The sequence below is a fragment of the Streptopelia decaocto genome (genome assembly GCF_964273445.1).
Source record: "Streptopelia decaocto genome assembly, chromosome: 17".
NCBI classification, from domain to species: domain Eukaryota; kingdom Metazoa; phylum Chordata; class Aves; order Columbiformes; family Columbidae; genus Streptopelia; species Streptopelia decaocto.
In genome coordinates this window covers 10,359,474-10,385,778 of record NC_138672.1, presented here as the reverse complement: position 1 = coordinate 10,385,778, position 26,305 = coordinate 10,359,474, and the positions used below count along the sequence as shown (strand labels likewise).

At 48.3% G+C, this 26,305-nt stretch overlaps 1 protein-coding gene across 7 annotated transcripts in view; it reads right to left on the bottom strand.

Moving 5' to 3' along the window:
* DAB2IP (DAB2 interacting protein) overlaps positions 1 to 26,305 on the bottom strand; it is a 145,512-nt gene that overhangs the window by 94,856 nt on the left and 24,351 nt on the right. For 4 of the 7 annotated variants that reach the window (XR_014185618.1, XM_082068133.1, XM_082068137.1 and 1 more), the window contains exons 2-3: positions 15,795 to 15,950; positions 14,602 to 14,705 (exon numbers count right to left, since the gene is read on the bottom strand). Coding sequence is in view for 5 of the 7 variants with exons in the window: in XM_082068133.1 (XP_081924259.1) it covers positions 14,602 to 14,705; positions 15,795 to 15,950 (260 nt within the window). In the remaining 2 variants the exon portion in view is untranslated. Of the gene's footprint in view, positions 1 to 14,601; positions 14,706 to 15,794; positions 15,951 to 26,305 lie in introns of those variants that run through there. The other 3 variants (XM_082068139.1, XM_082068138.1, XM_082068140.1) reach the window with 2 other exon arrangements.

Sequence of the window (26,305 nt, the reverse complement as noted above, 5' to 3'; positions counted from 1 at the left end):
TAAGTATCAGCAAATCACAGACAGAAGCAGCAATAGCTTCAGCGCGTAACATCTCATCCCTTTCCACCTCTGGCCAATAATAGATTGCTGCTTATGCTCTGGTTTTGTAAAGATTTTAGCAATCTCGTTGAAAATGTCTTGGTCACAGGGTCTCCTCTCACTGCCTGGCAGCTCTCAGTGCTTTCGGGATATTTTCCCCAATAGCAGCTAAATGTTTCTTTGCAGAATTTCACTGCTCCTTTTCTGGCTCTTCTCCAGCAGGGAAGGACTCGATTCTGTGATTCTGTGACTCCCCTCCCAGCCTCTCAACAGCCCCTGACCAAGAAAACGACCAACACACTCCAGGCCAGCCAAGGCCTTATGGTAAAGCAACACAACACTTGGGAAGTGTTTGTCCGCGCTCCCCAGGCAGCGCCAACGACCTGTGTGCGACGTGCACGTGGAACAGGGGGATGATAACAGAGTCCAAATGAAGGAATAAAACTGCCAGGAAGGATCTAGAAAACAATTGCCATTCACCAGCCATTGTTGCTCAGGGATCGCCTGATTCCTCCATTTGGATTCTTTTGTTCTCCTATTAAAACAAAACCACACTACTCGGGATTATTTGTTCAAAGTTCCGTAATTATCATACTGTCAACATCTCAGAGGCGAACAAGACAGATAAATATTCCTCAGGAATGTAGGAGAGGGTAATTGAGCAATCAGGGACGAATGATGCAGAAACAGAGATACAGGTAGAATGCAAGTAACCTTGAAGAACAACAACATTTCTTTACCCAAAGAGAGAAGCGACTAGAAAAATACCCGCCCTGCTGAGGCCGAGCGAGGAGCCCACCCGGGAATTTCAATGTGGTGAAAGAGTTTTGGTAGCAAAGTGGCACAGTGGGGTCACCCATCCCAGATGACAAACTGTTGGTACACAAAACCCCTTTTAGCAAGAACAATCCTGGCAGAAGCAGCTGCCGGGACCTGCCCAGCTCAGCCATCCCAGGACTGCGCTGCTCCTTGGGATGCAGGGAAGAGACTCTGAGCTCCGCGTTCTTCTGCTCCCTCTTAGAGAACCGCGCTCAGATCAGCTTCCTGAGCGTCTTTAGTCCCCCAGAACAAAGCTGTCACCGCTGAACAGGAGTCGAACCCAAGTGCTGGCACCACCATGGCAGGTGTGATGGCAGCAGAGCAAAAACTGCATCCTGACGAGCTCAGGACCACACAAAGCGCCTTCTGGGAGTCCCTGAAGGTCCCGGCGATGTCTGAACGAACAAAGGGATTCACACTGCATCGGAAGCCTGCTTTGTAATGTAATTATGGCAGTCATTTAGAAAGCAAACAAAATGCATCACATAATCCATATTCTGGGACTTGTTACTGCAAAGACTAAAGTTGAATAACATAAAAAGACATTTCTCCAAGTAAGGTTTTAAGAAACAAACTAATGCCGCCACGGTAAGTTTGTTTTACTGCAGGTAATTGCCTGCGTGTTTAACCCACTGAAGCCGGACTCTGGAAAGCCAGCCGGGACGGCTGGTGTCACGGGTACACCCGCTCTGTTCAAACAGCTCCAAGACAGCGTTTTAATGGTGCTTTGTGCTGCACGTCTTGTTCATGCAGCTGAGATCACGGACTCCAAAAGGCACCTGCAGCACCGTGTCTGCAAACCCTGTGAGCTCTGCTGGTCCCTCGGCATCCCAAAAATGCCCCTTTTTCCTGTGGGATGGCAGACCTGCTGCAGTTATTGCGGACACGGCTCCTCAAAAAGCTACTGCAGACCTGGAGCCATCGTACTGCCGGGGTAGCACCCCGTTTCTCAGCAAACACCCAATGCGAGACAAGGCCAGGGGTGGAAAAGTCATTTCTAGACTCCTAAGAAATACCACAACAATTTTCTGTGCACATTTTAAAGAACCATCCACACTGGATTAGACTCATGAGAGTTTAAATGACCTTAAACAAAAACTCCAAGTCCAGGAAACACACAGCTAACGCATTACTGAACACTTTGAAACACATCCCGTGAGTTCAGAGCCTTCAATTGCTTAGGACATAGTTTTAAGCATTTTGACTTCCAATAAATGCAGCGAGTTTCACATTCAGTCTCCCATGCGCTGTACACACATGAGGTTTATTTTACAGTGGAGAACAACACATTCCAATCAGGATCATGTTTTTAAAACCTCGGATGTGGAGCGAAGGAGTTCCTTTCAGATTAAAGGGGATGATCCCCAGCTGACAGACAATTATTCACACACCTATACATTAAAACTTTCACAATACTTTTTGTGGCATAATAATGACTTAAACACTCACTATCAGCTGTGAATCATTACATTCATCCTGCTTTTACAACGCAGCTGTGATTTAAACGAAGACAGGCCATGGGAAGATGCTTGAACAAGTTCAGTGCCCCAGAAGGGGAGAAATGAGGGAGCGCAGGCAGAAAATCCTGTCAAAATCGATTATTTCGGCAGGTCACAGAGAACACGAGTTTGAAGGCAGAGGGGGTGGGTGATTTGGACGCTGACCCCAGCGCAGAGCCAGGGTCACTTCTCCAGGATGCTCCATTCCCGTCCCAGCTCCGCCATCCTTGCCCTGTTCAACACAGGTACCACAGCTCGCCAAGACGAGCAACACACGAGAAAAGCACCTCCATAAATCCGTTTGCATTAATGCTCTCTTTTCAAGTCCACTTTTGCTACATGATAGAGAGTCATCTGTTCCATGAGCGTGTTTTATCCGCGCCTTCCCTGCTCTGATTTACGGCCGGGAGCACGGGGGTGTCACGGGGTGTCTGTCTGCTCACCCGCGGCTCCCGTCGGGAACCTCCGGAGCAGAGCAGATACTGCGGGAGACAACCCCATTCCCACAAAACTGATGGCCAGAAAGGCACCAACATCGAGTCGCTGCGTTTCCATCGACAAATCTTGAGTGCTTTTAATAAGGCATTTCCTACACAACCATCTGCTAGGCCAATAAATTTTAAAAAGCAGTTGGTAGATGGTATATTTAGAATAAGAAATTATTATTATCATTTGAATGCAGGGATTCATTGTGTGATTTTGCAGTTGAAGTTACTCATGCAAATACGAGACTCGTGTTTCAGGCAGATGCTCCTGGCTACAGAGACTTTCACTACGTTTCTGAAGCTTAAATCGGAACGTTTGTATTCATCAATAATTACAGCTGCAATCAAACAAAAACGTTAACTTCTGTAAAAGTACAGTGAACACCCGCTATAACCCAGGTAATACAGCAGCCTTGCGTTTTTCGCTATCTAGCTTTCGAGACAACTTGATTTCCAGACATTGTGAAAATACTTAAGATGAAGCTCACTTGTCCCAACCTCAAAATTTCTAAGAATTAGTATTTCAGTTTGATTCATCTTCTGCTTACAGCTTTGAAAATAAAGGAGAAAAGCTGCACTAAACAGATAAATACCCGGCGCTCGGAGCAGCACGGCAGCCTGGCTCCCAGCGCTCCCTCTGACCTTCCTGACACACACACCAGGCCACTTTTTGGTTAAGAAAGCTTGGGGTGTGCCAGGTAACAACCCTCAGGATGGAGTAGAAGGCGCCTTTCTGCTTGAAGTTATACCCCAAAAAATCAAGAACTTTAGGTGGCTTTATAAATCTATAAAATATTTCTCAAAGCCCCCTCCTTATTAAAATAGAAACTGGAGACTAGAAATACAGAGACCTCATCTAGAGACTGGAAGTGAGGTCTCTACCTGCCCCCTCCACGCAAAATGAAACGATCTTCCTTCTCAGATGAAATCACAGATATCCAATCATCAATTTAAATGGAAAAACAATGCGAGACTACTCCCTGCGACTCCTCTCCACCTTTATTCCTTTCCTTGTCCTTCCAAGCTTGTACCTTGTGTCTGGTCTTTGGGTTAAGGATGTGATGTGGGGCAGCAATGAAACCCACAGCTGACAATGATGGGACGCTCAACTTGAAAGTTTGCCAGAGGTATGAACCAAAAGGAATATCCTTCAAGACCTGGAGGCAAAAATGCAGTTCGTTGCTGTTTTATCCCTCTGCAGAATAATAAGACAGATATTGTAAGTGGCAGATCCTATTTTTGGGTCTTAGCAGTGATTATTTCTTGCCTAATTATTAGCAGTGGATTTGCTATCTTTAAAGCAGAATTTTGTCACCCAGCAGGAAATTTCAATTCTATCAGGCAGATTTAAGTCTCGTTCATTTATTCCTTAACTGTTTTTGACTCAGTTGCTAATTACCAAGGCAGGCTGTGTGCCCACCAGTGGTGCCACCTCGGGGCCTCGTTTCCTGTGAAGGGACGTGAATGTTCGTCAATCTTGAGAAAAATCTGGATTTGACAGGGAGGCACAAAACACTAATGAAGGTACCTGGAAGCCCTTTGCCCCTCTTCTTAACCAGCCATGGGAGCACAAACTGGTCACGCTGTGTCCCCATCTTTTTCCATACTACATGCCTGCTCCCAAGACACGGTGACCTCTGCTCTCAGTATTAAACTAGATAATAAACAGCTCAGTAAAATTAGTACAGGAAGAAAACCTAATCCTAGATTCCACCCACTCCTGCAATCCGTGAGGAAGGCAGGTGAAGGCAGCCCTGGGCTCCACCTTTGCCCGTGTCTCGGAGCAGAAGCTCCAGCAGCTCTGCTGAGCGGGACACGGGGCCCAAGTGACGGCACAGCCCCTCGGGGCTCCCAGCTGCTCTGTGAACACGACGTGAGTTAATGCAGCTCCGCACGTCACCGGGCGCATCTCCCTCCGCTTGCGGGGCGGGCGCGGGACCGTGAGCGTTCACTGCGGTCAGGCCGGACCGTCACAGCACGGGAAACGTGTCGGTGGGAACGGCGGGAGGGGACGGGCTGGCAGGGGCAGGTTGTGCCCATCACTGTGAATCCCACCCTGCAGAACGGCGTACGTACCGACATTGAGCCATTTAGGGGACGGGCAGGCAGGGGCAGGTTGTGCCCATCACCGTGAATCCCACCCCGCAGAACGCTGTACGCACCGACATTGAGCCATTTAAGAAATAAAGACATGATTAGTTCTGGAGCTAATTTCCCTGGCGCTTTGAAGAGTGTTGCAGGTAAGATATGATCCGTGGTAATTATGGAGGAAGATAAAGCAGGAACCTGCTGGCAGAGCGCCAGGAGCACCTGAATACCTCGGGAGCGGCACCACGGCTCGTACTGTCGCTCCCTCAAATCATCCTCAATGCCTGAGCCATGAGTATCCCTGTTCACCAGGGGAAAAAGAGGGTGTGGAGGACAAATCCAGCCTATTCCTCACCAGAGTGCAGTGCGGAAGAAAAGTGACAGTATGGAGGAGAAAGTGGATCCTGTTTCCATGGTAACTAAAGTTTGAAAAAAGTATCTAGAAATCAAACTCATCTTAGCATGTACGTTTCCATACAGACCCACGGCAGCAAACAGTTATTCAACTGCAAGAACCATGAGACCACGTAATCATCATGAGAGCATCCGAATCAGATCTGCAGTGCCAAGTGGTTGCATTTGGTTTGGAACAACAGTGTCCCCACCTGGAGGAACCTCTGCACAATAGGCAGCACCAGTTCAGAGTTGGGTTGGAAGAAGAAAACTCCAAAACAACTTCCAACCGACCTCATGTAGCAGCAGAAAGGGCCACCAGCTCTTCCACGTCAGACCCTTCCACAGGGAACAACACAGACCAGAGCAGTTCCAGCATCTCCTGCACGACTCCAGCTCTTACCAAAGCACACAATGATGTGAACCATCTACCACAGGGAAAGTCCAGGAAATTGTGGCTCAAAATATGGCATAGTTAGACTAAATACTTCTCTTTAATAGCCATAAGTGAGAAAAAACATGGCTCAGAAATTAAGTTAAAACTTGGAATAAATATATTGCCAACTATTCAGTGTTAACTGTGGCAATGGCACACATTTATATTAATTCCACTGCAATCAGTTTAATATCTAAATTAATACCTAGTATCCCTGAGCTAAACCAATGCAAATTCCCCAATGGAAGAAGTTCAGAGATGAAGGTCCCGATTAAACGGATGCTCGTGTTCTGCCGGAGCTCTCCAAGAGACTCGAATAATACCTTGCACTATTTGACTTGTTTTCTGAAAGCACAATATCAGCGCTATTGAAAGCGGGAGAACAGAATGTGGTTATTATCCTACCTTTTGTATCTGCCGTGCAATTCTTTATCTGTGACCCAGAAACAAATTAAAGGGACACTGTCAAGTTGTGTATTTTAATGGTTGTTTTTCCTCTGTGCTACCAGCAATCCCAGGTTTTTTCAGTGCCTGGGGGCTTAAACAAATTAAAGCTTTTGTTTGTTTACTTTTTGCCTTTCACTCATCTCACAGCAATGAAACCGGTCACATTCGTCTCCATGCAGCCTATTAATTAGTACAGGCTGTTTGCACTTGGTCATCCAGGGACAAGTTGGAAATACTACCATATTTCTTCTTGTAGTTGAAATGAGCACGAGGTACCACTTGTGTCCAGAGCATCCTTTGGAAAGGGAAGAGACTGAAGAACTGATACAAATCCAAATGTGGTGCTGAAAAATCCAGTGAGAGTTTGGGATTGTTTGTCTGTCTCCGAGGGGGGAATTCAAACAATACAACAGATAAAAACACAACAGAGCACCTGAGCATGGATTAAACTGTGCAACCGCCACAAACAACACATAACATGTTCTAAACATCAGTCATCTGGACGGTTTTAATCTCATTCACCATTTTAAATAGTATCTTGGTTTCGCTCCTTGTAAGACGATCAGCAGAACTACTATCCAGTCCCAACTCTTTTATACAGATTGTGAAAGATGGGGAAAGTTGAACAATCTCTCCATGTCTTAGTTTCCTCATTTATTTTAAGGCATTGTGATAAATTGGAAGCTTGAATTCCTTCCGATGGGCAGAATACTTCAACAGCCTCAGAAGGAAGGTGCTACAGGAGCGCCAAGTGCTATCGCTCGTCATTATCATTCAATACGCACCGATCAAAAGACTGAAATGTGAATTAGCATTTCCTATCAGCCTGACTTCCAGCCGAAATGTTAAACATTCCTCCTGTGGGCTCTCTCCATAAAAACTCAGAGGAACTGTTGGTGTTTCTCATATGGCTCTGACACCGGTTCTACAGGAGTGAGGAATGGACGGAGCTGAAGAGCCAGACAGCCCTGAGAAGGCGGGTTTGTCCCACAAAACCTGGGCCGGGCTCTCCAGGTAGATCTTGGCTCCCTCCCTCCTTTCTCCCGGCACAAGGAGCTGATCTCCCGGCACAGCCCCAGGGACCTTCTGCTCCTGGTCTCCTCTGGCCCCTGACCAGCCCTCTCTGGAGGTCACCGGTACCACGGACCCAGGGCAAGGGCTGAGAACGCGGAGACATTTGGAATGACTACATGAAATCAAGGGGATCGTGCTAATTGACACCCGCTGCAGAGCCAGACAGCTTGCGGAAACATTTGTTTTCCCCTTTCTTGCCTGGGAACTACGCAGTATTTCACTTTATCTTGCCTAGAAACAAGGTCCCCTGTTAATCCACTGCCCAGGCCTAAGATAGGAACCAAACTGTGTGTTTCTCCCCTACTCCTGAATATGTTTCAGTGGTGGTTGGGGCACAGCAACTCAGATTCCCCTCGCGGTGGGAGCTGCTGTCACTGAGGTAAATCGGGGCTGGTTGTTCTCACCTAGAGCACGGAGCAGCTCAGCCCCAGCTCAGCCCCAGCTCAGCCCCAGCCCAGCCTCAGCTCAGCCCCAGCCCAGCCCCAGCTCAGCCCCAGCTCAGCCCCAGCCCAACCTCAGCTCAGCCCCAGCCCAGCCCCAGCTCAGCCCCAGCCCAGCCCCAGCTCAGCCCCAGCTCAGCCCCAGCCCAGCCACAGCTCAGCCCCAGCTCAGCCCCAGCCCAGCCCCAGCTCAGCCCCAGCTCAGCCCCAGCTCAGCGCCGGCCCAGCGCGGTCCCCACAGACCGGGAACACGGGGCTTTGCTGTCCAGCCACGGCTGCTTGACAGCGACCCAAAGCAGAGCAAACCCAGCTCCAGCCCACAAAAACTCAACCGGGATCACCAATACTTCTAAAGAGAAGTGGCCTCAGTGTGTGAATTAAGCTGCTGATGAGCCCTTATGCCTCTTCCTTTCTGCAAAAATCTCCTTTAGGCTGCAGGCTCTGAAAAAGAGACTCCCTGGAACATACCCAGTTCAAAAAGGAAAGAAAAAATCCATTCCCTGCCTTGCCGAGCCCTTTTCAGTGAAGCAGGTCACAGCGCCATGTCTTTTATCCTGTCATTCCTTTCTCCTGCTCGATACACACAATAAACCCACAGCGGTTTGAGCTGCAGCTCCGTGCTGAAACCTGACAGTCCCGCGTACCCTCAACCCGCTGCCTCCCGAAACTCCCCCAGCTGCAAGCTCCATGTTTACTCAGATCATTTTCAATATAGAAGGTAAGACTCAAATAGTTAAACATATATTTACAACCAGTTTCATGTGCTAGGTAGCACTGAGTATGGGAAAATCCTCCCTTTCCTAAAACAATGCCTTAACCAGAACTTCTCCCATGTCTCATAAAGCACATGCAAAAATTACAAAGCAAGAATATCCAGAGATTTATGTTAACAAGGTGACTTCGAAAAATAAGACAGAGGGCTCTAATTTTAATTACAAGCGCTTGAAATCTGACATGGAGAGAAAGCAAGAAGACCAGGCACCCGGACCTGGGAGCGACCACCGGGGAGTCCCGAAAATCACTGATTCATTTTCACATGACTACATCGAGTTTGAGAAGAATATTTAGTTCTCTTGAAACGGAAGGAGGATTTTGGATAAGTAATTAGGAGTAGCTTAGCTAGTGGTTAACATCGTGACTGGGAATTAGAAATGAAGAAACACAGCTCAGGACGTGTTTCCTGACTCCGCTGCACGATCACATGGACGCTGGTCAACTTCTCCCTATTTCAGTTAAAATGAGGGCGCTCAGAACTCGTCATCCCTGTGGAGAGCCTGGAAATGCACCCACAAAAGGTGCAGTGAGAGCGCCGAGCGGGGAGGCCGGTGCTGGAGCCGCAGTCAGGCCAGCGCGCCCGAGTCCTGCAAAGCGGCACCAGCGAGAGCACGAATAACCACAAGTGCTCACAACGACCTCGTCTTCCTTCCATCCCCGAACTGCCCGGGAACGCGGAGCTTCAAGCGTGTCCCGTTCAGACACGGTGCCTGAACTGACACACACGTTCTCAAAGCAATTTACATGTTTCTTGCTGCCACTACCACCAGTTATCCAAATTCAGTTGCAGTTGACAGTTTGATGATAATAGCTTTATGTTTATATATCACCCGTGATAATGTTCCTATTCTCCTTAAATTCAGTCCCCATAAAAGGGGGGCTTTAATGTATGCAGCCAGACCAAAATGATAGTAATTTTCCCTTCTAGTTGGAATGGTTTAGTAAACAATTACATTTCAATTAACGGCAGGGTGATCATGCTGAGGGAAGCACCATTTGGCTCTACAAATAATACAAGAAGATAAATTCTCCAAAGTCAAACTATTATAATATAATTTACATGATGGCTTTTGAAAAAAAATAAATAAACCAAAATGGAAAATAGTGTATATTATACACAGGCAAAAAACTGAGTCAAAACCCCCCTAGTACCTTGTCCCCAGCAGCCTGAACTAGGATCCCATCATTTAGGATTATGTTCAGTAGAAGGGTTACTCCCTTTCATCTCTCCAGGAGTTTCCATTTACTGCTATGCCATTAGTATTTAATACTTCATTTATCAAGGATTAAAACCAGGGTCGACGGAGGAATGCCATCGCAGCTCATACTGTATCGCTGTAAATTCGGTTGCGTACCCACCCCAAACAGGCAGAAAAATTGCTGGAAAACAGGTTAACATTACAAGCAGAAGAACTAAAACCCAAAAAGACTTCCTATTGATTTGTGACTCCAAACGGTTCATTGTGGAAGGGCTGTGAAGGCCGAGCAGCGCCAAGGGCAGCGAGGAGCGCACAGCACTGGGGGCAGACGATGGAGGAGCACGAGCCAACACGGAGATGACGCTGATGGGCCGGGAAGAGCGTTTGCACCGCTGGGTTGGCCTTGGAGCCTCTGAGAACGGTTTCCCCTCCATTCCAATGTACACAATTCCACGGACGGACGGGACAGCCTGACCACGTACCTTAGAGCTGCAATGTGCTTTGCGTTGCTTTTTTTCTTGTTTTGTAGCCAATGCGGCTTCAACCAGAAGAAGGACACAAGTGTTTCCTGAGACCCTGCAAAGCAAATGACTGATAGTGGAACTGAGGAATAAAGGTCTGCGGAGAGGAAAATCTCAAGCTCTACCTGGTGTCTGGGGGGAAAAGCGATTAAAGAGCTGCTTCCTCAGACCCGGCTCTGCAGAACGGCACAGAGCCAGCTTCAATCTGCTTAAAAATATTCAGACTCCCATTACACCAAACCCCTCTGTTTGGAAGGAGGCTCCTCGCACAGCCGGCGGGGCAGACTAACAGCGAGAAATCATTCCGCCTTCTTGATCCAGTCACTAAGTCCAACTCTTCCACACAAGTCCTGTGGCCATTTGGACTTATGCTTGGCCTGAGATATTTGCGCGGGAACTCAATAAATCAGGCTCTACCAAAAGCAGTCAATAGATGGCAGCACTCTAATGAGATGGGAGAGAAGTCTCAGCTGTCCCACCCCGGCTCCCGAATTCCCCGCAAGGTGGGCAGAGCAAGATCTGTTTGATAAAATACAACACACATTCCAGGTTTAAACCACGTCGGATTCATGCGGGGATGCCTGTGTGTATTCTCCTAGAAGGTGAATGTCAGAGCGGAGTCCAGCGCTCGCCTGGTCGCGCTGGCGCCTCCAGCTCCGGAGCATCATCAGCCGCCGCTAATTACCTGTTCTCAGGAGGTCACTGCCTAAGAAGGCAACACCTTAACTGACATTCCTGCTAAGCCAAGCCTTCCATCTTTCTTTTTCTACTCTTGGATATTGACTTCTCTTGAAGCACTTGTTCATTAGGCCTCTTCATTCAGGGAGCAGAATCATGACAAATGGGAAGGGCTCCAACAAGACCATTGTCCCTGCAAACGTGTGTCAGGACAGTCTGTCTCTTCCATGAGTGTATCGGATATAATACATTTGTTAGGATTAGAATTTCCCTGCTTATATTTAAGTTTTATACTGACACGCACCCAATCGGCTGTTTTCCTCTGGTCCACACCAAGCACCGGACAGCTGGTGGTGTGAAATACATCCCTGAAATGCATCAGACACAGACTAAAACCACTGAGCTTCGTGCTCAAAGCAGGTTCAGAATCAGGGATCTCAGACAACTGGTCACTGGGATTAGAGACCTGAATTCCTGAGACTGCATCAGATCACACAAAGCTCTGATAGCACAGGAGTCAGCTGGGTTTACATGGAAAAGAATCATTTAGAACAGGAGATAATTGGGACTGGGCAAGATTTGTTCGTTATTAAGGAGTAAAACCAGCTAGTTCACATACAAAGATGTAGAAATCTTAAGACTTGATTTTCAAGGTTATATTCCATAACTTTAAAACCAGCAGGAGCTATTGTTTTCCAAAGTTGCTACAAAAAACTGTAACGTCCAATTAACTCTAAATTGCCCGGTACACTCCTGTGTGGGAAGGCAGCACCTCCACCCCATTGGCTCTAGTTTTCACATCATAGAAAGCAACCTGGAGCGCAACACGGACGCGACAGCTGATCCCAAAGGCTCCCGAGCGTCCTCGCCCCTCGGAGACTCACCAGCAGAAGGATGGAGATGTCAGGGAAGAACAATCGGCTGTAAAATATGAAAAGCTCACAACATCAAACCCTACAGCAGCAGGCTCAAAAGTAATAATCCCATTACCACTAAACTGAAGCACTAATTACTATTCCCAGTGGCTGGAGTGGACTGACTGCTAATGTTCCTCTGGTTAATGAGGGAAGGTGAGGGAGAATGCATTTCTTAAGTCAGACATCTGCTGAAATCTGGGCAGCCATAAAAACTGTACATAATGAAGCCATTCATATTAATCGCAATAACATTCAGAGGGCTGAGCAGGAACAGAAATGAGACGATTGTGGACCGCAGGTCTGCGCAGACAAATGCTATAGATACCCATGCGAAGGCTGCCCTTATCTAATCCAGCCAACGCGAGGAACCACAGCCCACGTCGGCCGCTTCGATAAGCTCACCTGCTTAAAGATGGGAATCACTCCTCCAAAAACAAAGCAGGATAGATGGAATAAACAACATTTGATTGTCACTGACTACAAGTACACTAAGACAAATATTCCCAAACCCAGATTTTCCCATAATTCTTCCCCTTCCTCATCAACGAGCAGTACATTAAGGTTCAAAACCACTCATTTACTGCAATAGATTCTGACGGATGAGCAGCACGAAGCAGGAGATGCCGGTCCAGCCGGCTTTGCTGTGTTTCTGTCTGCCATGCTCAGTTTCCAAGCATTTGGAACCGATCATCAATCAGATGGAGGCTTGTGGAACAAGGGCTCGGGGAAAAACATGAGTTTCCCTTTTGGCATTGAAAGAAGATGAGAAGATGCACCTTGCTCAGCAAACAGGTGACACACGCGGAATCAGACCACGAGATGATCCCTCCGTGTTTCAACCTGTTTGAACGGGGATCTCTTAGAACAACTTTCATCAACTCCAGAAAAAGAAAACCCAACGTGCCGCGACAGCAGACGCCTGCAGACATCTCAGACGCTTTTTGCTGCTTCATTTTCTCCAGTATCTGCACATGCTGCGCACGCTCCTTCAAAACAGACCTCACCTCCTGCCATCCACACGGTTCCCATCACTTCTTCCCATTTCATTTAGCAAATAAGGCAGCACCAAAACACACGCTCTCAGATATTCAGCAAGAGTTTGCATATAAGGGCCACAGAATAAAGCTCCACAAGAATGTTGTACATTCACAAGCTTAGAATTTATAGAGCTAAAATAAACTACTTAGACAAAGTGCTATTAATGATTCATCCGTCAGCGCGAATGTTCTCGGCTGACCTGGGTGTGCTCAGATTTCTCCCAGATTGCACCCCTGTCTTGCCTTTGAAATTCTGGTTCTACCTACCCGGGGTTGTGATGAGGCAGCTGAGCCTGTGAAATAGGTGTGGCCTGCAGAGAAAACTCAGAGCGAGCAAACCAGCTCCAAGACCATTTGCCTCTTCTCTGAATAAAAATACCTGAGTGCAAACTTATTATCCACATCTACCAGGCATTTTCCTCTTGAAAATACAACCTTCGAATTGCCTTTGCTGTTGCTCATGCTGGGTATACCCATCTCCAGCTGCAGAGACTTTATGCTTGTACTTATTTTTTTAAATCTCTAAATAGCTTTCTCTCCTAGCGGCAGTTTCCCCCAACGTTACCCAAAAGACCCTGTAACTCCAGCTGATCGCAAAGTTCCAGCTCCCAGGACTCTGCTGAATTAACTACAGACTGAGGATACATTAGAATATAAAACCAGATACTCTCAGCTGCATGTTTATGATCCCACCATTGTGCTTATATTTGTCAGCTGGGTGCACTCCTAAATTAAATAGACACTTGGATTTGATATTATTTGTTAGAGAACAGAATCCTTGTGGTACAAACTACTGTGATCCACTCTAGAGGTCTATCTAATACCTGCAGGATGTTAGAGATGACTCCTATCAGTGGGCAGGCAGCGATAAATACCACCATGCACATTCCAACTACAGAAGAACCAAAGGCTTTTAAGTCCCTCGGACTGATCTGCAGGGCAGGAGAGGCCGATGAGCCACCCCGACACGGATGTCCCGTGGTTGGGCTCCAGCGGCAGCAGAACTGTTGGCACCTGCTCCGCCTGCAGCACCACGAGCTGCTCAGCACCCACCGGTCCCTTGGTCAACACAGCTCTGAATGCTTTGGGTCTCTGGCTCCCTTCTGTAAAACGGACACAGCGGTGCCCTTCCCCATGGGGCAACGAGACCCCGTTTGATCTTGGGATCGCTGTTATTTGTGGTAGCGGTGCTGCTCTGCTCCACTCCCAAATGACTTCCCGTTCTTTATATACGGCTGTCACAACAAAACAGTGATATCAGCAGAGCATCTCGGAGCAAAAGGATTGAAGAAATGGAACACAGTGAATGGTTCCTGCTGGGAGGGGATACCAGGCTCTGGGGAATCGCCCGCCTGCCAGTTTTACTGTTAGTTAACGGCAGGTTCTGCTACAAGGGATTTTCTCTTCTGTACGAGCATGAGGATGCACTGCACAGAGGCAGCCCCGCAGATCCACCCATGAACACGCTGAACTGCCCTAGGAAACACCACGGGGAAACTCTCCCGGGTGAAACAACTTACCCAAACCTGCTCCACATTCACCTTCCAATCTTGTTGCTTTACCAAGAAATATTTTACAGTTGCTCGTTGCTGACAGTATGGAAAACCAACACATCCACTTAAAAACAAGTAATCAAGCAGTTTCACACATACCACTTCTTGTCTTGGGATGAGCAAGTTCATCTTCCTGCCGGCAAAACCCCTTAATCGTCATTAAGATGCCATAAGGGTCATTAGGATGGGGAGAGCCACTCACCGTGACGCGGAAGGGCGCGGTGGCCGCGGGCTCCATGGTGGGGTTCCGGTCGGGGCCCCCGCTGGGCATGCTGCGCCGCTGCCCACAGCGCTCCGGGGGGGACTCTGCGGACGGACAGAGAACACACACCGTTACACACACACCGTTACACCGTTACACCGTTACACACACACCGGGAACACCCGCGGACCCTGCAAAACGCGGCTCCTTCCCTCGTGGTGCCCTCGCGAACGAGCCGACGCCACCACCCCGCTGGATCCGCTCGTGCTCCCACAGCCGCCCAGAACAATGTTCAATCAGCGAGACTTTCACCTTCATCAATTAGCATTTTTTATACAACTGTAAGCTTCAGATAATGCCTGACAGGTTGGCATTATCATTATTTCCAGTCTGCAGATGGGTAAACAGAAAATGTATTGAGCCGAGTGAGAATTATATGCAAAGTAGAAATTCGTGCACTCGTGGACCCGATGCTGCTAATGGGGTTACAGGCACAGGATGGTTCAGTTCCCTCTCCAATTCCTCTTGCAATTTGCTTTGTAACTAGGAAGAAAATGATTAAATCCTGCATTTGCTGAAGTATCACATGTGGGCAGGAATACTTACCTCCTGCCCTGCCGGGGAGGAACGGAGCGGGCTGGAAAGGCTGCATTAACAAACATGCAGAACACCGAGAAGATTTAGCAAGATATTAGGTAAGGTCAGGAACAGCACCAGGAGGTGGTGTTTCCTCAGTTCACAAACCCTCTGCGAAAGCACCATGGAGCTCATAAAAACACAGCTATTTCCAGCTGCCATTTGATGGTGCTCAGACCCTGTAATAAGCTGCCCTGCTCAAGCCCTGATTACCGAGCGTTTCCATCGCCCCAAAGGCGGGATGTGTCACCTCCGTTCTGCTGGTCAGCAGCTCTGGAAAGGGGCAGGGCCTGTGGTCACGGCCATGGAGGGATTTAGTGATAGAGTCAAGAAAAAGCTCAGGTGTCGCGCCTCCAGCGTTCTCGGCATTGGACACGCGACAGAAGAGCAGGAGAACGCTCCTCCTCGAACCCCGGGAGCGGAGGTGACTGCACGGTCTTCTGTATGAACCAACAAGCGTCAGAGATCTGCGTGTGGCTTTGAAGGTTAAGAAAATGTCTGAAGAAAATCTCTACGGCAAGGCAAGAAGGTTAGAAGCAATGGCTCACAACTAATACCTGCAATTCCACTCAGCAATTCCTGAGAGGTATCTTGAGCTATTCCAAAAGGACAGACCGTGAGATCCCACCCATGGACTGGGGGAAGTGCCTGTTCAGCGACATCTTCCTTGGTTGCAAATCCTGCCCATGAGTCCTCACCAGCTGCCACGTAACCTGTACGAGAGCCAGACAGCCACCGTCAGCCAGGGCATCGCTTCCACAGCCTCCACACAAGCCTTCTCATTCCTCAGCCACTTTCTTCACAGAACGTTGCACTGTTTGAATCTCAAAAAGGCAATCAAGTCCTCTGGAGTCATCTCCTTCCACGCCAAGGCTCCCACCCATTCCTTTGAACAGCGGCCTTTTTACTGGACTGCCCTAAAGAAACCACTTGATGACAGCCTTTTGGAAACAAGTTCAAGATGACAAGACAGCTGAAGAAGCTGCTTTGCATTTTCTTAATGACCAGAAAAATAAATGTTGTTTAAAGCACTTCTCACCTACACGGCTGGAGAACAGGAGCGATGGGATCATGTGCAAAGCGCGGAGCTGTGCTCCCCAGCACCGCCCTGGCTCAGCACCCGAGCGCCCAGGGGTGTCACCGGGTGACCCGTCCATCTGCTGCCTCTCCCCAGCACTCAGAACACACTCCCCAGAGAAACGGAGGGTGTGTTGTGTCCCAGGGCTCATTAATATCAGGGTCTGGTTGCACTGAAGTTACCGATTGCGCTCTTAAATTCTTACGTCATCATTAAAATACACCCAAAGCAGAGCCAGCAAATGCATCCCTTTGACCAAAACACAGACATGGGCGAGGGCCTAAAGCTTCCTATCATTCTTAAGGTCATGGTTCATAAAGGTGTTTGGAGAGAAGTCTCTATTTAGCCTAGTTTAACCATCGTGGAATGACTGGAGAGGGGAGGCTTTGCGGGGAGAACACATTACAAAACCATTTGTGAGAAAGCAGAAATAACTCGAGGGAGGGCTGGCCGGGGGTGTTTGGGGCGGGGGTGGGGGCTGTTTGTTTGAAAGGGAAGTAAAAATAGCTTGCAGGTAAATTAGTAACTCCTGACTACCCGAACCGTACAGCAGAACAGTTTTACACAGCGAACAGTACGAATGCCTGAAGGTTTGAATTGCACTTTTCACTTGAGGGTCAGAGGAAAACCCTTTGCCGGGTTCCTCTGCCCAGACAGCGGCACCAGCAACGGCTGCGACGGCAAAGCCAGCGCCGCACCGCGGCAGCACAGAAACTCCCTCTGTAGTCACGGGAGGCTGGGAAAGAAATGGCTTAACCCACAGCAGGAAATATTTGAGGTTAGCCATCGGAAAACATCTTCTCTTGACACAGACAGCTCTGTATTGGAATTGATTGTCATAACGCTCACGCTGATCTCCAGCGGTGCCGTGGCAGAGCTCCCCTGCCAGCACAGGTTCGGGTACACCGCGCTCCCGTCCCTCCCGTCCTGGGGCAGACAGACACCAGATGATCTTCCAAAATCCCTTCCAGCCTTATTTTCCCTGATTTTTGACAGCTTTGCCCACTTGTGCGTTAGACAAGCTACAAGAGATCGCATTCAGTATCCGACTGCAGCCTTTTCTTCACAACCTCTACCACGTCGTCCTCCTCTCCTGAACCCCCAGCCCACCGGGGCTGGACAGACCCCGGCAGCTCAGTTACCCCTCTCAGTAGAGCCCAGGGCCCTGCACAGGCTCCCAGTGTAAGCCTTGCACATTTTAATGCTTTCTATCAGACCCACGGTTGATACGAACCTTGAGGATCCCACGGGAACGCTGCAAGGTTTCCCTACTGAACGTCTGCCATGCATTCCGCATCCCAAGATAAAGGATGCCGGGATGAGGAGCAGTATTACCGCAGGCAGCTCACCACGGAATGACATTTCCAAAAGCACTTAGCATTATCAGATAACACCCTTGCTAGACAGTGAATTCCTCTGTTAGCTGAACACTATCCTGCAGCTCATAGAAATTCCAGGATTATACCTTAATTTGTCCATTTATTTGCTCTAGATTAGATTTGATCTGAGGATTTAAACACACAGTATCGCAGGACACAATTTGCTGTCCCAAAGTCCTCAACTTGTTATGAACTTAAAACCTCCGAATCTTTCTTTTATGACACAGAGGCCTGAAAATCTGCAGTAACAGGGTATTAAATGAGGATCATATCGCAGGCATCCTGGATGTGAGAAGGGACTCCCTTGGGCAAGCGAGGAAAGGCACATTGCCCAGCAGCAGAAAGGGCCGCTCGCTGGTTCTGCGCCATTGCCAGCACCCAACGCAACGCCAACGGGCAATAAGAGATTGTCTAATTGCTGTTGGACAGCTGGATCGGCCAGGCCCACCAAAGTGTATCCCCTGGCCCTTTAGAAGCTCTTGAAAATCTCAAAATTGGACTGGAAAAGGTCCAGAAGTCACCTGGAGCAGGACTGTGGCCGTTCTGACAGCAATTCCTCATCTCCCGTTCTCCTCATTGATGGCATTTCTCCTGTACTTTTCTAAACCCGCTCAATGGTAACCGGGCATTTCCACTCGCACCCTTGTTGTGTTTCCACCCTGCACGGAGCAGAACCTGCATGCTGCTCCCGGTTCTTCTGCACGAACGCGACTGAACGTCCCCACAGCAGCTGCTCCGTGTCCACGGCTCATCCACCTCGCGCAACCACAAAGCAAAAGAAACACACAAAAGCGCTTTCTGCTTTTCCAAATATTTACAGAAGGCTGCAACGTGTTGGGTTTTCCCCGCTGCAGGACACGATCTTAAAAGAGAAACTTCCTTGAAATCATCAAACCCCTGAAAGCTCCTCCACGTTATCACACGTGGCTGCGTCCAAAATGCTGCTTGGTGTGGGCTGCACCGGGATTTTTTGTTTTAAGCTGTCAGGGTTGAGAGTGTCCCACTGAAATCACTGCCAACAGGACACCACTGCAAACCCTGCACGTTCATTAGGACCTAGGGCTTAGGAGTATTTCTGAAACTATTCTTGTACAGCAATAAACACGTTTGTTTTGTTAACTAATTCAAGGCATTTGAACTGACAGAATAATCAGTCCCCAGCACGCTCTTCCACGCCTGTTGTCCGTGCTGCGGAACAGTCACCGAGCAGGGCAGCGACCCCCCCGGGCTGCGAGCGCCCCCGTTTAACCCACTCGGCATCGCCGCCTCGGCTGCGACTCCGCCGACGCTGCTCCAGAGCAGGTCGTGGTGTGTCACAAACACACCAACAAATATTAATACTGTTTACTTTTCACTTAGCAAGTGCGATGTTTTTGCATTCGCGTTACCTGCTCTTGTGAATCACAGCTAGCAAAGAGATCATCGGGATTACGCTCTCATTAGTGGGGACGAAATACATTAACTCCTGTTTGTTCACGCTCTTCCCCCTCTCCTGATCTCACACGCAGCTCCGGGATCAGCCCGTGGAAGAGACGGTACGAACACAAGCAGAGCACCAGCTGGAAGGGATCACGGCCAAGCACGTCGATCTGAGATGAAACTGCTCCAACTCCAAACAAGACAGGGAGGTACCGAGCGGAGTGAGCGTCAGAGAAGTCAGCAACGAGAAAACGTCTCCCTCGACTCACCAAAAAGACGCGGCGCTCGTCAGCGACACACGCGCCATGGCAGCGCAAGCGAGGCGGGAGGGAGAGCGGCGGAGCTGGCGGCTTCATCAGCGGCAGCGAGCGAGAGGGGAAGGGCCGGAACGCCAGGGCAGGCTGAGGGAGAGGAGCCTCCGGGACAACCAGGGCGCACCAGACCCTCTGGCTGAACAGACAACTAAGAGCTTACTGGAACCCAAAGCTGGTGGGACGTCCCGCGCAGCGCGGGTGCTGCTCGCCAGGGCGCCCCATCTCCCCGGGGTGGAGTTTCTGCGAAACCAGAGGGAACAGGAATTACCGGTCTCCTGAGCGAGCAATTACACTCCGTGAATTAAATTTATTGCTTAATGAATTTAGGTGCTATTCCTCTAATTTCGGCATTATCTAATAACTCCTGCCTGCAAACCCAGCGGAGGGGAGAAGGAGGCGCACGGTGACAGAAGTGATTTATTTAGCATAGCACACAGTAGCATTTATGAATTAAAAACAATCCCTGGAGACCAGATATTTGTAGTGTCTGTGTGATTCCGAATACTCAAGAGAGGCTGCAGGAGAATCTGCATTTCAGACAGCTCCAGGTGGCCACGTGAGTCCAGGAGGAACCACGGATCTTTAATCCGAATCCAAAGGGGTTTTTAGGAGCTGCTATTAGAATAGCGGCACTTTTAAGAAGTGGAATATTACCCTGGGAATAAACAAAGACAGCAAATAATAAATACTGGGTTGAGTCAACGTCCCCCTTCACAAGTCAGGAATAAATCTGAATGGGAAGCAGAGGTGCAGAAATGTCAGATTTCCAGGGGACAAAGGTGAGGTAAGAGCCACTGCCGGGTCACAGCCAAAGCACCTGTTGAAACCACAAACCTCTGCAGCTCCAGAACACTGGACATCGAGACATTGTGTGAACCAAAGAGCCTTATGACAACTGCCTGGAAAACAGAAAACAACTGGCAGAAAACATCAGCCCGCGCTGCTTCCCGACAGCTACAAACGACAACTGTCTCCCCGCAAAGCTGGACTAAGACCTTCTGGAGGAAAAGCTTTTTCTTTGTTAAATAATGATTTGAAGTGACATTGACCTTTGCCATAGCGCGCTGTGCACTTTGATGGATCTCATTTCATCTGTGTGTCAGCTTCCCGGATATCGTGTACTGTGCAGGATTTAATATTCCTCGCACTGCTCCTGAGCAAGCGCTATTAATGGCTCTCGAATCTAGTACTGAAAAGAAAGCTGTGCTATTTCTCGGTGTACTTGATATGTATCAATTTCTCTCTTTTCTCTAATATTACGCAGTAACTCTTTCCCGGCAGCATGCTGAGCTGCTTTTTGACGCACACAAGCAGCAACGGGACTTGCTGCCGTTTTTCCCGTGGGGTTTGGCGGGCAGTTCGGCACCTCTCCCCCCCGGAAAGCTCCGTTTGGCCTTGCAGCCGTGTGAACGGGCTCCACCATCCCCAGCAGCGGGTCCAGGCGGCGACGCTCTGATCCACAAACCCAGCTCCTCACTAGAGGGAGCTGGAGCCCCTTGGCTGGCCCAGGAACCCCCAGCGCTGACCAGGTGATAGGACCGAGATGCGCGCTGCCCGGAGAAAGCCGCTTGTGACACAGACACAGGGCGCAGGAGCTGTCCCTGCTGTTGTTTATCTGCCTGTTTGGCTGATGTTCGGTATCACCGGTGATTTGCAGGACTCTCTGTGTTCTGTGTGCTCCTCTGTACCTTCCACCGCGGCAGAGAGAAGACCCAGCAAACGCCTCGGGCTGGCCGAGCTCCTGCTGCGGGCTGGAGCTCAGGAACAGGCACCCACGGCGCTGGAGATGGATGGGGAATGGACTCTTCACCCGAGGACACCGATGAGACACGTTTGTCAAGAAGAAAATACTCCCAGAGGGCAAAAAGGCAAGAAGAACATAGCACAAATGGGAAAGGAAAGCTTAGATAATTCTCAATACGAGGAGTCCAAAAATACACACGCTAAATTCTCTGTACTACAGACCTGAAGAAATAGATCTGCATCCAAGAGAGAGACAGAGCTGCAGGTCCCAGACCTGGGGACAGGGTGGGGACAGGGACATCCAGAAAATTCAACCCCTTTCTAAAAACAAACAGCAAATAACACTGATTGAGCAGCCTTTATTACAAGCTGCATTCTACTGTCTGCCATTTTTTTAATTAGATATGTGTATATTTATATATATTTGGTATTTTTATTCTTTATCAGTCCCCAAAATAAAAGATGTATGATATTTGTCTTTCTTCGGTATGATGTCTAGAGAACAAATTTGTCCTTTGCTAATGGCACCTCATTAGGAGCCTGTTCTCCAGGGTGAAATGGAAAGCAAGCACAGGCTTAAAAAATACATCAGGAAAAGATGAAATTCTACCCTGGCTGGGAATCAGATTGTGGAAACTGCTGATACCCCAGTTGAACTGGAAAGCATGATAAAGTGGAGTGGAACATCAGCTCCCTCCTATGCGATGATAAAGACAAGCACCGCGGAGTCTGGAGAACAAGAAGTCAGCTCTGGGGAGATTTAAATGAGGTTCATCCATCATGCTTAACATTTCTGGAAGGATTCGCCCCCGTTCCGCGCTGCTCTCCTGCAGCTCTTCATCAGCACGGCTGCTGCTCGCCGAGAAACCCCAACATGTCACTGTCACCGCCAACGAAACCGTCACCTACAGACACCCTTGGAGAAGTACAAGCGCAGAGGCCCATCGAGCCCCAGGGACAACCCCCGAGCGACCCGACACAGCCCTGGCTGCCATCCCGATGGGCTTCTCTCCTGTCAATGAGGTTCATTCTGTTGGCCAACGGTCCTGACGTTCGGGTTGGGGTTTTCTGAACTGCTGACCTGGGCAGGCACATCCAAACCAGTTCAGAACAGGTTCATTTGTATGGGGAGTAGCAGTACAGATGAAAACTCGGAGCGGTTTAATCCTCGGCCGTGTTTCCTGTCGTGCGTGGTGGCTGCTCTGACAGGTCTGTACTGGCAAAACGCGAATGAAATAAATAAATACTTAATTTATAAGCATGATTCATCGGAGATTTCATCTTCTGCAGCGAAGAAACAGATGTTCTATTGATGGCACTTCATTAGAGAGATAAATGGGGTCACATACGTATCTCTGTTCACATCCATCTGCATAATAGACCAAACATTAAGATTTGGAATTCACGCAGTACATGCAGCTCTTACATCAGCCTGAAAGAGCCTTAATGCTCAGAGCCAATTAATCCAAGCTAGATTGCCTGAGCACTGAAGGAACTTTAATATTGTTCAAGACAGCAGAAGGTTGGGATTGAAGCCTGGCTGTTTAGAACACAGCTTCATGGGAAACGCTTCGAGAAGAACAACAGGTTTTAACCAACCACAGAGCAGTAATTTTTGGTAGCTACTGCGCAAAATATTGTATCCATCCTGATGAAGCAACTCCAAGACAACGCTAAAAAGCAACAGCAACAGGAAAGCCTGAAAACACCGTTCACATGTTGTGAACAACGTTCGCTCTCCCTGGGGAGACTCCTGTGCTCTCACCAGTCCCATCTTGGTATTCACCCAAAGTTCAGCTGGTCCTACAAGTCAAGTTATATATGTGCACACCAAGTGTTCTCGCTTCAAACAGGCAGCCAGATGAAAACCTGTTCCCATCTAAGGGTATAAAGGTAATAACTGTCAACCTTTGAGTGCTAAAAATGTAAAAGGAAAATATCTTTCATTTAAAACTTGCTCGTTTGGTTACCATGGACACTGCTTAATCATGAAGGATGACTATTACTTGTTACCATAGTAACCAAGAAGCTTAAGAAGCATCCTGTAATTTAACTCCAGATGCCAAATTTTACACCAGTCCACCTATTACCACATTTGGATACTTCAGAACAAGCCCAGGCTTGATTTCCAGCTCTACAAGAAACGCGCTGATGCAGAAGTGCTGTGAGAAATCAAAAATGCGAGCACATAATGTACAAAGGAGGCTCGCACTTCAAATAAATTGGTTTCTTCAAAAAGAAGCATTAAGTGCTTGGCATCTGAGGATTCCTCTTTCAGTGTAAACGTTAATGAAGCAAAACTTTGACCGTCTTTATTCTCGGCGACGTTTCTCAAAGTCTATACAATTGCAGGGCGTGTTTTTCCCCAAAGCGAACGCTCCAGCGCTCGAGTTCAGACTCCACACAAACGGCAGGACCAGGACGCCCAGCGCGGCTCCACCGACCTACAGGAGCAACGTGTCCCTCACGCAAGCAAAGAGCAACGGGCAGGACAAACCTTCCACGTTCAGACAATGAATGTGCTGCTCTAGACAGCCTTGTACAGTGTTTCTGCTTGTTAAGAACACCCGCACCATCGCCCAGCGTCACCCGTCACCGTAAGGCTTTGGCTGCTCCAGGCCTGGGGACATGGGGCTTCCAGCAACGACCCGTGCTTGACGCCGTATTTTGACCCTCACCAGTTCTATATTGCTTATGAACGCACAGCTTTCAAAAAGCCATCCGTTTTCACATTAGCTGATTTCCAAAGGAGCCTGAGGGAACTTACATTAAAATCCTGCCCCTCTGGCTGTATAAGTCAGGGAGACGAGTAAGGAAGTTCCTGGGTTTGTGTACCTTTTTAAATATACATACATACAAACACGCAAGCAATTAATATCTACATTTAAAATACCATCTGCAGTGTTTAGAAGGGAAGCAAAACACCTTTAACTAGTGCATGAGCTGAAAAAGCAAAACTGATAACGGCCAAATATGGAAAGTGACCCAGCTCGTTCCCATCTCTATTGAGAGCGGAGTAAATTAAAGGATTATAGAGAGCCTTCAGTGCAATAACTTAAGGGATTAGTTGCACACTAGAAGACCTTCAAGGGAAATACAGGTTTAAAAGCTTTAAAAGGCAGCTCTGTGTCTAAATTGTTTGGACTGCCACAGCTGTAAGGAGACAAACTGACTCTAATACATCAGAGATCATGAGAAGTCCGCTGAAACCCCTCTAAGCACGCTTTTGGAAGCAATTCTTTTTGGGCCTCAGCCCAGGGTTTTTAACCTCTTTCTCATTTATTACCTGTGGCTTTTAGATAAAACCTCGCTCTGCATTACTTGGGAGCGACTCTGCTACTGCTTTCCTTCCGAGTAATCAGCCTCTCTTAGCAACGCCGGTAGGGGAAAGTGAGGTTATTACCAGAAGGAAAGGACTTAAAATAGAGATAAAGCAAAAGATGAGTCGGTTGGACTCGGTGATCCTGAGGGTCTCTTCCGACCGAAATCATTCTCTGAGCAAAAAGAGACACCAGTCAATCTTGGAGTTGCCTTAGAGCTGCTAGTACCATTCCCAAATTTCTGTCACAGCATTAACTGAGCTGTTCCTTCAATAGTAAAAAGTTACTCTTAAGCAGTATTGACAATGTCACAATTTTATCAAGGCTGTTGTTGTATTTATTCACCTCTTGAAGACGCAGCTTCTGGGACCACGGGACATCGGGCATGGGACTATGGCCACGATTTTAGAGAAAGAACATGGGAGTCAAAACGCCCGAGTTCTCTTCTTACCTTGGGGCAAAAGGAAAGTCTGCAAACAACTCTGAGCTCTGGGGTTTGTGCCATTACTCCATAATTGACCACCCATGGGATTTCCTGCACGTTACCCCTGGACACCTCACCGGATAATGAGGATGCATCTACCTGAGGCTTCTTGCAAGTCCATGAACTACTTCAGTTCTTAGAAACGTGTTAAAAGTTGATGAGAACTCTATGTTTTTGGAAACAGAGGCTGTTCCTTCTGCTTCCGATGACAACAAGACGCGATGGGCTATTTGTAAATCTTGCTTACATGGGGGTTCCCAGCTCGAAACACCAGCAGGGCCTCGGAGATTCACTGCTGCTTCCCATAGCTCCTCCTGGGAGGGAGGTTTTAAAACTTGGTGCATTTTTAATCTAGTAGGAATTGGCACATTTGTCACGAAAAATACCCCCTGCGCTGTGATGTTTCTGCGGCTGTGGCGTCTCCTGATGGAGCTGGCGGAGCTCGGGGTGGCATCACCTGAGCCATAAGGGCAAAAGGAGCTCCAGGTGCCACCACCGACCTCCTGCCCAAGGGTCTGTCGAACCTTTGCCTCCAGAGACAATAAACTCACTCTAAATGTTTATCAAATGGATCCGTAAAATTCTAGATCCATTGTTATCGTACCCAAACAAGTCAACAATTCCTCCATCCCGCACTACTTCCCTAGTGGGTGAATTTAGCATAGATTTTTATTAGACAATTAAGCACTGAACAAAGCCAGCGCGGGCCCAGCTGGAGCACTCGCACTAACCCCAGCCCGGCTGCCAGCGAGGATTCCTCACAGAAGCACAGCTCCAAAACTTTGCATCTCCCTCCTCTGAGCATCTGTCAGCCACACCACCACAATTCCAGCGGAAAACTGCAAGACTGCTGCGGCGAAATGGAAAACGCCACAAAGGAGACTTGAAAAACAAAGCGATGGTCATTAAACACTGTGGAGCAGGAAGGTTTCCTTTTCCTGACATTTCAGAGACACCACCCTTGGAAAAAACACCCTTATCGCTCATGTTTCTGGACTGTTCACGCGCCTGCTCCAGCCCTTACAGGCAAAAACCAGTTTCTGCAATATTTTTTAGAAGAACTGTAGGTACAGGGACTTGGTTTCTCCTCAGAGACCAGCTTGACCAGCAATACGGTATTATACTCATCTTTCTTTCCAGACCTGAGTTCCTACTGACCGCAGCTCGTTATCCACCGCGGGTACAGAGAGATGTGCTGAAAAGGCAAAATCACTCATCTCGTCGAATCTTGCAGGATGTGAGTCAGAGGACAACAGTAAAACTGGAACATTTCACTCAGATTTGTGCTTGCTATTTGGGTATAAATCGATCTCCCATTTATCAAGTGAAAT